This window comes from Arachis duranensis, chromosome 9 (genome assembly GCF_000817695.3).
Source record: "Arachis duranensis cultivar V14167 chromosome 9, aradu.V14167.gnm2.J7QH, whole genome shotgun sequence".
NCBI lineage: Eukaryota > Viridiplantae > Streptophyta > Magnoliopsida > Fabales > Fabaceae > Arachis > Arachis duranensis.
The window spans coordinates 580,509-592,152 of NC_029780.3; the positions used below are offsets into that span (position 1 = coordinate 580,509).

Below are 11,644 nucleotides of genomic sequence, written 5' to 3' on the forward strand. Positions count from 1 at the left end.
ATAATTAATATTTATGACAAATTTTTGTGTATATTTAACATAGTTATTTTTTTAATAATACAACACTACGTATTTAATAATACAACACTAACTATATTTAACATAGTTATTTTTTATCAACTTCTGCCAATTTTTATTTATGATTGTGTTTAATGGAAGTATTTTTATAGATATGTCTAATAAAAATATCTTTTTTATAACTATGTGTCTTTATAGATATATTTTTTAAATATGTCTCCTTATATATGTATTTAAAATATAATAATTAAATGTTATTAACAATAAATTGACAGATAATATATTAATATCCTATATTTTTTCATATTTAAAATATTGGAAAATATATAGTAGGTGACGTGGAGCTCAAAGAAACCAAAAAAATGAGAAAATTATTTAGGTGACTGAGATAAGCCTCTGTTGAATTTGACTTCCAAACACGACTTCCACGCGAAAATTCAAGTAAAACTATTTTTTCCCCCTTTCTCTAGGCTTTACTTTATTCAGTCTATGGCTCTATGTATATGTTAGTTTCTTCCTTATTCGTTTTTTTCTTGTGGGCACATTTAAAGCAAATAATAATGGAAAACGAAAATAAATATGTTATATTTTATTACTAATTAATTGACATTCATGACTTATACGTACACTATTATTAATTGTGAATGCACTGTGCCAATAATATTCCACATTGTGCATTGATTTAAAAGATTACAATATATATATGTTGCCTTTGGAAAATTAAAAAAAAAGGATTAGAATATGTTTGTTGATATAGTGCATGAATAAATATAAAATTTAAATATATATTTTAGTTATGTTTAAAAATTTTTGTATGCACGATTCTTTTTATGTTAAATTCCTTTTTTGTTATATAATATGCAATATATTATACAGTTTATTTAATGGATTCATTAAAAATGAAGATGACCAAATTAAAGTACAAGTTAAATAATATAAAATAAAATAAGGGATTTTTTATAAANTGTGCACAATAATAATAAAAATATTTATAGAATAATTTGGATCGATTGAAAAAATAAAATTGATATAATTATATATTTTAAATTTGAATGTGTAAAAATTGTAATTTAGGCGATAAGAATGGGAAGGGAAGGTAGCTACGGCTATTTTTTTTATAGGGAAAAAATTGGCATGTAATACATAGTTATTGGAAAAAGGTTAGTTGGTATTTTTTTATATGAAATTAACTTTTTTGTTTAATTATTATTGAACAAATCAGACGTGGAATTTGTTAAGAAAAGAGAAAGAAAATAAATTTTGAACGTCTAATTTGAGTGAGATACATAAAATTGAGAGGTAGATTTGTATGTTAAAAATTTTTAAAAATTAAAATCTACAAAGCTGAGAATTAAATTTAATATACATTATAAATATTTTAAAAATTTAGATACATTAATTTAAAGATTAAATTTGTATTTTAAATAATAAATTTATGGATAAAATATATTTTTTGTCTTTAAAATTTGATAAAAGGTTTAAAAATATCTTTAAGTTTATTTTGTTTCAATTTTGTTTTAAAAGTTTTTAATTTACATCAAATATATTCTTGACAACTAAATTTTTTAAAAAATTTAACACTAATCCAATAATAATGAATGAAAATTATGTTTGATTTACTTATTTTAAAGGTTATTTTTATAAAATTGTTGTCGAATTGATCCTAATAACTTTTTTTGAAAAATTAGCCTTTAAGAATATATTTGATGCAAATCGAAAACTTTTGAGACAAAAATAAAATTTAAAAATATTTTTAAAATTTTTACCAAATTTTAAAGATAAAAAATATCTTTTACCCTAAATTTATTAATCTAATTTATATTCTATACATTATACTTAAACATATCATCCTTCAATAAGACATAAAACATCTTTATCTCTCTAATATTTATCGATAATACTATAAAGACCAAAAAATAACAAAAATATATTTTATTTAATATTTATTAATTATTACAATAATTAATAAATGCTAAAATAAATTCTTATTATTTTTAACTAATACTTTTTCTTCCAAAAGATTTTTAAATATTTATTAATTAGTGGATTTTTTTTTGGGTGACTTATTAAGAAGTGGATTGCTGCAACTTGGGCCATTTTTAACAACTACTATTTTATTTCTTAGTATTTATTTTGCGAGGAAAAAGAAAAGAGAATGAATCTTACATAAAAGTCAAACACCGACACCGTGACTTATCTCCAGGAGTTGTTAACCATACACTCAGACTCAGTCCTGCTCAGAGATTGTCTTCATACCATTTCTCACATTTCTTTTTTTTTTGTTAATATATTTTTAATGATAAGTGAAAATGTCTAAGTTTTTGAGACCTGAAGTGTTAAATTGTTGTAAGTTTTAAGAGATTAATCCATAAATTTAATATCTAAAAAAGATTCGTATAAGATTTTAAATTTACCTACTATACTAGTAGTTAATTTTAAAAGAATAATTTTGCTCTCAGTTTTAAGGGTCAAGATGCAAGGCGGATACTCTCAGTTTTAAGGTTGAAAACCGCCTCATGCATATCGAGCGTATTACATTCGACACGTTGCAGCTAATTTTGTTCTCAATTTCAAGGGTCAGGATGCAAGGCGGATGCTCGTGAATGCGGCGTATGCCAAGATTGAGGTTGAATTTGACTACTGGTTTGACATTATGAGGACTGAGAATCTGGCCATGTGTGACTGGACCAACCGATTGGAATACGATAAGTAGACCCAACACCAGGAAGGAGGCAGACGGTTCGGCCACATGACGACGAACATATCCGAGTGTGTTAATTCTGTACTGAAGGGGCCACGGAACTGCACTTGTCAAATACACATGGGAGGCTAGTAGAACTTTTTGTCGTCCGAGGGCAGACAGTAGAGGCGCAGTTAGAATCAGGCCAACGGTTTTGCTAGGCACTGGTGAAGGCGATAGAGCACAACCTGAAAGATGCGAGGTGCTTCACGGTTACTCTGTTCGATAGACATCAGTTTGAGTATACCGTGGTTGAGACGACTCCTGCCGGTAACTTCTTGCTTGGGATGTATCGGGTTTCCCTCAGAGATCGCACTTATGACTGCGAGTACTTTCAAGCTCTCTATTACCCGTGCTGCCATGCGATTGCATGCTGTGCTCAGTCCTGGTTAGACTGGGCTACGTACGTCCATGAGGTTTATACCATGAGTAAGGTGTTCAGTGTATACCGGATGAGATTTTTGCCCCATATTCTAGAGGGTCTGTGGCCACTGTATGCCGGTCCTACTATCGTCCCTGATCCTAACATGAGACGTGCCAGAGAAAGGCGACCGAGGTCAACAAGATTCCGTAACACCATGGATGAGGCCGATACTAGTTGGTCGAAGCGATGTGGGCTATACAGACAGACAGGACACACTCGCAGGACTTGCCCTCAGTGAGGATCCGCTCCCAGTGCCGAGGCATAGGTAACAATAGGTCGTCATGATTAGCTTATATTTTTCTTTCCTTATTTGTGTTCTTGTTTTGTTTTAGTTGTACTTATTGTTAAGTAAAGTTGAATTTACTGTTAAGTAAAATTGTACTTGCTGTGTAGTTGTCATTCTCTCGAGTTAACGTCTTCTAATTTTGTTGGTAATTCTATTAGTATAACAGACTAACGTCAATTAAATCCAAGTAGAAACCTATGTTGCGACATACATTTAATTGCAAGCCAAACTTTCAACCAGAATATCATCCTCCATAAAAAATGAATTAAGTCCACACTAAAGCATAAACCACGACACCCGTGTAGCAGTTTATTCACGAAACCTAAAACACACATAAACTGTGACACTCTTACCGTAGATTATGTGATATTTTTTCCAACGTAATCCGCGATACCCTTTATAGCGGATTACTACGTGCATTTATAAACCTGATACTTCTATTACGATTTACATAAATTATAAAAAAATATATTTTAGTATTATTTTTTATTTTATGCATTTTAATAAAATTAGAGGCTACATTATTTATTATAGTAAATTGCTCCAAAATTTTACTATTCGTTATGAGAACTTAATTAAAGTTCTGTAAAGCTTTCCGAGATGTATTTTCATTCTATTTGTTTATTTAAAACAATTTAAATTCCACAGTTTACCTTTCGTAATTTACAATTTAAATTATTTATCTTTAAAATAGTGTAAAGTTTATAATCCCTAATATTTTAATATATTAAAATTATAGTTGACAAATAATAAAGGTTACATATAGAAAAAAAATGAGAACGACAGGTTAAAAAAAAGGGCGTTATAACTCAGATTCAAAACTTACGTCATTAAATAGTGTTGGCATCCTACCTTTAATTAAACAGTCTATTATAATTAAATTTTTAATTAATCTAGCTAAACTTGTTTATTAAACTAACCTCTTATCGTCACGTTCCTCCTTTAATATTGGTATATTATAGAAATTTAAGTTATAATAATGTAGCACATGCTTATTGTTGCAAAACTTTTTAAGTCTTTTATATTTCCGCATTTGATATAATTAATCTAAGGAAAAATATGGAAATGAACCCATAAAAACAACTCAATTATTTATTCTGTAGTCGTTGTTTTCACATTTCAACGATAAATATGAAAATTGGATTAAGAAAGTGTGGGAAACATGGATATTATTTCATAATCTCTTGATAAAAGTAAAAATATAAATTAACGAGAATATTAGTAGTTGGCAAATTATATTGTTTATTTTTTTATTTTAAATCATCATCATCAAAACATAAAATATAAATATTACAGTATCTTTAAAAAAAAAAAAAACTCAAAGCATGTAATAAAATAAACTCTATTAAAAATATAATTATTCATACATTTTTTTATTAACTTAAATTTTTTAAAAAAACAATATCATAAAATAATATCAAAATTTTTATGAGTTAAAGATTTAGAGTTCGATCCTTATCGATCTAAAATAAAATTCCGTTTAAAACCAAATAAAAATAAACAAAACCTATTAAAAAAAAGGTTATGTTAGGTAACCAATAACTTTCTTGAACGACATGAACAACCACCAATCAAATCAAAACACAATACACTTCTAAATTATCCACCTAAATCTTAATATTAGAATAACTATATGCACCCCGAGTAAAATGAATATCCGATATATTAATTATTCACATTATTTAGTATTTATTTTTTTGTCTATCTATACTTTTTCTAAAAAAATTACATAAATCCAAAAGAGACAAAATATTGAGTTGACCATGTTTGACCCAAGCATGTTATGAATAAAAAATATCTCACAAAACAATAAGCCAAGCTTGAGTATCTCCGCTTAAGCCATGTATTATTTGCAGCATATAATTTGATTTTGACATACATAACATAATGCAAGAAAATCAATAGAATAAATTGTGAATGGTGAAAAGTGGGGAACATAATGGAAAAAAGTGAGTCCCACAATTGAATAATGAGCATGACCAAAAAAAGTGAGTGAAGCACACCCTGGCGAGGCTAGATAGGTAGCCAATATATTTTTGGTCAATTCATTGAATTGAAGGCAGAAAAACAAAAGAAGCCGCTATTAGGATCCATAATTTTCTTAAGGTGTGTTGTGACTTTTTGTGTTCACATTGACGAAATGGTATAAATATATGTCGACGTCCCAATTAATTACAGCACCCTATTATGGACAAGTAATCCCTCCAATGGAATTCAAATAATAATGTTTAGATGGTCTTAGTTCGCAACACATGCACGAGAAAATTATTAGAAGTTGAACCACAAGTTGCATTGTTTGGTTTGTTTAAATGTTTGTAATAAAGTTGTTGTCGTTATTTGAGAACGAAGGACCATCAACTTACACACACTACTTGACTAGCTAACGCCGGTGCATGTCTTTGACTCTTTTGCTTTTTGTTCGAGAGCTCTTGATTATTAGAGAGAAATTAAGCAAGAGAACCTAAGATAAAAAAACAACGTTTGGTGAAGAGACAGAAATAGCGTTTGGTGGAGAGACAAAGACAGAAAGATTGAGACTGAGAGACAGAGACTAAGAGACAGGAATTGAAACAAATTTCAATATTCTGTTTGGTGCAAAATGGAAGACAGGAATTGAAACAAGAATGAAACTCTAATTTAATTTGCACAAAAGATAAAATTGGAATTAACTAATTGAAATGAAAGTATTTTAGGTATAAAATGTTATTAAAGTTTCAGTCTCCATCTCTAAAAATTTCAGTCCCCTGTGTTCCTACTTTTTGGAGGTATTAAAATACTAAAATTTTGGAGACAGAGACAGAAATTTTAGTACCAGTCTCTGAACTAACAAACACGATACTGAGTCTCAGTCTCTCAGTCTCTGTCTCAGTACCTGAAAACAAACGCTACCTAAGAGACAGAGATTGAAATAAATCTTAGTATTTTGTTAGGTATAAAATAAAAGACAGAAATTGAAACAACAATGAAACTCTAATTTAATTTGTACAAAGGGTAAAATTGGAATTAATTAATTAAAATGAGGGTATTTTAGGTATAAAATGTTATTAAAGTTTCAGTCTTCATCTCTAAAAATTTTAGTCCCCTGTGTCCCTATTTTTTGGAGATATTGAAATACAGAAATTTTAGTACCAAATTCTGAACCAAAAAATATGATACTGAATGTCAGTCTCTTAATCTTTGTCTCAATACCTCAAAACAAACGCTACCTTAAAGTGTCAAGTTAATGGATCTCTTACTTATCTTATAAATTCCTCACTTTTTTTGTTTTTTTAATGTGGAACTAACTTCGTGGACTCCTCACACTTACAACATTAACACCAATTACTCTTTCTATACATTTTTATCATATTATTTTTTTTTTGTTTTACTTAAAAAATATTTTTTTATATGAGTCTAATTACAATGAGAAGTCAAAAATTAAAGTCTAATTTTTACACGACTTACTATAGAGTATGTTTTTGCTTAACTGTCAGACTGTATTACCCTTTTTTTTTGCGTATAAATATCACCTCAAATAATATTTCTAACCAAAGAATCACTAACATATTCATATACATGCTGACTTTATCATTAGAATTCTGAAGAAACTATCAATAAAATGTGTAAGGTACCAGAAGCTCTTAAGAGAGTAAATAGTAGACGGAGAATCACAGAGAGAGAAATGGATGTTTCCATTATGAATATGAGAAATAAGAAAATGAGCTTTTCTTACACTTATTACATTGTAGCTCAATATTTATATCCGCTTAAAGTTCTAATCATAACAGTTGTATAATATCTTACCACACAGAGTTTTATGTTTAAATCGTAAAGTAGAGGTGATGAAGTATTACGACCTCTAAAAATAAAGATTTATATAAATATAGTTAAAAAAATTATATCTAAGAGTCTTGAAGAATAAGCTAGACAAAACAAAAACAGAAAATTGTTTTACACTCGCATAGATAATCATAAAACGAATAAGTAAGCTCAAAACAAGGCTAAAAACATAATATACAGATCAGAGTTCCAAAACACAGATATCAAGTTTCATATTCGATCTGCGAAATTAAAACTGGCTAGAGTATATAATTATATATATTTATACAACCCAAAATATAACTCAAACTACAGAATAAACACATGTTTCTCCAAGTCAACCTCTAGGATGGACAAACATAAAATATATACAAAGGAGAATCTATATACATATATATATAGCATAAATATAAAATACAACATCTCAAAATAATCACATTACTTCGCTTGCACAGGAAACTCCAGACGCTCAGTAAGGTGCCTCTCGACCTGCATCTGAAAAATAACAGAATATATATGGAATGAGAACTAGAGGTTCTCAGCATGGTAAATGTGTCTATAGTTAATATAAAAGGTCATGGGAAAGCCAGAGGCATTCCTAGAACTTCGACACTCATATTTAAACTTAAAGATCCAACTAAACCAGAAATTAAGTAGGTTATCTAAGGTATTCAAGTTCTAAATCTAACTTTAACTTAACACTTCACTTTCTGTCTCCTCCAACCCTCCAAATCACCGGTGGTATACCCCCCTCCCCTCACACCTCCTCTAAGAGGGGTATCTCAGAAAACATACACATACAATTCAAGTAAAAAAAACACAGACAGAGGTGCAATTACAACAAATAGTACAAGTAGCAGATAAGCAGAGTTAAGCAATTAAGCAAACAAAAACAATGCACACCCAAGCAAAACATACAAATGCACATGATATATGCCTGTCCTATGGCTGATGAGTCTTATCTGTCGATTATATAGCCAGTTTGACATGTCCTGGTAGTTAACCATTGAACAGTCTCTCTGTGCGCGCATTCCCAAGCTCAAAAATAATATATATGGAGTCAAACTCCAAGCTCAATAATATTCCATAGAGTCAACCTCCAAACTCAATAATATAATATTCAAAATCCATACATATATATATATATATATGGGGAACCAGAGAGTTAAAGTGTCCGGTCACATATTGCGACAGAGGGTCAACAAATAGTCTTAAATATACAAGCCATATAATAATCTTTTTCTTTTTAAAATAACACTTCAAATCAAAACTCCAATTCTTATAGAAATTTTGGTAGTATCTCCTCTAAAACTTAAACTTTTGCCACTCTTCAAGGGTTCCAACCACCAAACCAAACACCTCTCAGTCATTCAAATCATTTCTTGTATCAAATTATTTCAAAATAAAATCAATCACAATATTAAATCTTTTCTCAAAACCAACCAACTCCAATAGCAAATTATTTACAAAAGCCGAACCCCACTACATCTTATACCATATACACAATCCATCAATAATTCATTCATTTTATTCCTATCTTAAGGTCTTTTTGCCTAAGTTTTCACGTGATATTAAATATTAAGTACGAGAAACCAAAATCATACCTTGGTCGATTCCTCCATAAGTTTGGAACACCTTAAAAACCTCTCATTTCACAAGTTCCAAGCCTCCAAACGTCAATTTCTCAAACCTAATTACCCAGATTTCATTTCAAACCACCCAATTGAACTCCAAATCAACCAAAACACAATCTATTTCACACAATATCACTATAATCATCATTGAGTTCTCTAATTCAATAATTCACAAGGGTTTAACAGTTTCTTACCTTACCCACGGTTCTATTAGATAAATCCAGTGATTATCCGCTATTAGAATTCACCTAAATCATCAAAAAAATCATTCAATTCCTCAATCCCTAAAATCACAAACTTGATGGGAGGGAGAACTGGAAGAGAAATGCTAATTTCTTACCACTTTGTTCAAATAGAATTGAAGAGAATTCTGAGATGAACACGTGACCGCTGACAACTCGTTAATCAGAGCTCCGGATTGAAAGTTATAGACGATTGAATTTCTTGGAGACGTTAGGATTTGTAAACGCGATTCTCCCACTTCTTCAGCACTCTCATGTGTAAAATGAAGGAGAAAACTTCGTATGAGTGCTATATAGGTTGGGCCTTGGACCAATTTGAGTTCGGTCCAATCGGTTTGGTCTGTTGGTCTGTTTTTAAATTAAAATCTTTAAAATTAATGTAAAAAATTTGTATTTTTAATATTTCTATTCCTCTAAATTATAAAAATTTAATTTTTGGGGTTTATATCCTACCCACCTAATTAAGAATTTATCCCCAAAATTCATATTCAGTTACTTGAAAATAGGTGCGGGTAGTCCTTTCTCATTTTTGACTCAAGTTCCCAAGTGTGTTCCTCAATTCCATCTCGACTCCAAGCAACTTTTACTAATGAGACTTTCTTTCCGCATAATCGCTTAATAATAGTATTGTCAATTCGAATCGGAGTTACTTGAAGTGTCAGATCCTCTTTTAATTGAACTGATTCAGGTTCTAAAATGTGGCTAGCATCAAAGGTGTATTTTTGAAGCTGCGACATGTGAAACACGTCGTGATTCGAAAGATGCGGTGGTGGAGCTATCCGATACGCCATCGACCCGATTCTCTTCAGGATCTGAAATAGACCGATATAACAAGGATTCAATTTCTTTGTCTTGATCGCTCTACTCACTCCTGTTGTTGGAGTAACTCCTAGGAATATATAATCTCCTTTATCAAATTCTAACGGTTTCCGTCTCTGATCTGCATAGCTTTTCTGGTGATTCTGAGCGGTAAGCATTTGGCTTTGAATTTTCTTAATCTGTTCGGCAGTTTCAGCTACTAATTCAGGCTCTAACAAACTTATTTTCCCAGCTTTATATCAACATAGCGGAGATTGGCACTTTCTTTTATATAGAGTCTCATACGGAGCCATTCCAATACTTGCATGATAACTGTTATTATATACAAATTCTATTAGCAGCATATATCGATCCCAACTTACTAGTTGGTTCAAAATATAATCCTTCAATATATCCTCTAAGATTTATGGTGCTTACGACTATAATAGCAATAATAACTAAAAAATTTTAATAATATTTATAAAATATTATTAAAATTAAAATTATATTTTTTATAATATTTTTTATTTTTAAATTAAAAAATATTATTTTAATTTTAACATTTTTTAGTAGGAGGAGGATGAAGAGGTGACTTTTTCTTTATGTTTTCCTTTTAACGTACACATAATGTAGCTTTTTGAATTTCTAGCAAAGGGAATAAGAACCAAAAAGCACCGAAAAAAAAATAGTTACGTAGCATATTGGAAGGATTACACATTATTTGACTTGAGAAGGACTTTGAAGATACACCTTTTTGACTTTGTCAACTTATTTAATTTGTGTTACCACTTATTATCTTTCGGCTTCATTGTGTATATTATTTGCAGATCAACATTTTTTAAAATGAAAAAATGGTTAAAATAATAAAATAAAAAATTAATTATTTTTAAATTAAAATAATAAAATATATATTTTATAAAATTACAAAATTAATAATAATTAATTTTTTGTTTTATTTTTTTATTTTTTTTTAAAGATCTAAATTCATTATTTGCAATTTATAAACTATATCCCTTATGACAATTTTATTTAATATAGCAAAGAATATTATTCCAATAATAACATCAATTCATAAGTGCTTTAGGTAATATAAAATATAAATTAGTTGAATTTTATCTGAAAAGTGAGTGTTACCCGAAACTTATTAATTACTATTTTCGTTATTTTTATCATATCTTTAATTAGTCACTAGACATATTGGTGAGGTAGTTCAATAACAATTAGTACATATTAATATAGGATATGTTTTGTCATTTTATTAAAATTACGGAACAATTTACAGAAATAAAATGAATAAAAATAAATATTACGCAAATGTTTTAACTACAAATTGATTACGTTTTTTTTTCTTGAAATATAACCTATTTACAATTAGGATATTTGTGGAATATTTGCAATTAGGCAATTAGTACATATTGATAAGGACATATTTTAACATTTTTATTAAAATTGAATAGATTTAATTTTTATTAAACAATGAAGTTAGATACATAACTACTCATGAATGTGTTTTTAAAAAGGCGATTCTTGTGTGAATAAATATGTTAAATATATATAACTATTTAAATTTTTAAGATATAAGCCTTGGTTTTATTAAGATTGTAGTAAAAATACAAGACTTTGATTTTTGGTATCTTCTAGTTATGAAAACTGTTATCATAAATTTTTTTTTTAATTTAAATTAATAAAAAATAACATAAATAA

The 11,644-nt window shown here is 28.9% G+C and overlaps 1 protein-coding gene across 1 annotated transcript; it reads left to right on the forward strand.

Annotated features, from left to right (window-relative positions):
• Positions 1-2,611: 2,611 nt before the first annotated feature.
• Positions 2,612-3,420, forward strand: LOC107463722 (uncharacterized). Its single transcript, XM_016082576.1, has 2 exons — positions 2,612-2,727; positions 2,988-3,420. Exons 1-2 carry the CDS (start codon positions 2,612-2,614, stop codon positions 3,418-3,420), a joined length of 549 nt encoding a protein of 182 aa, XP_015938062.1.
• Positions 3,421-11,644: the final 8,224 nt, after the last annotated feature.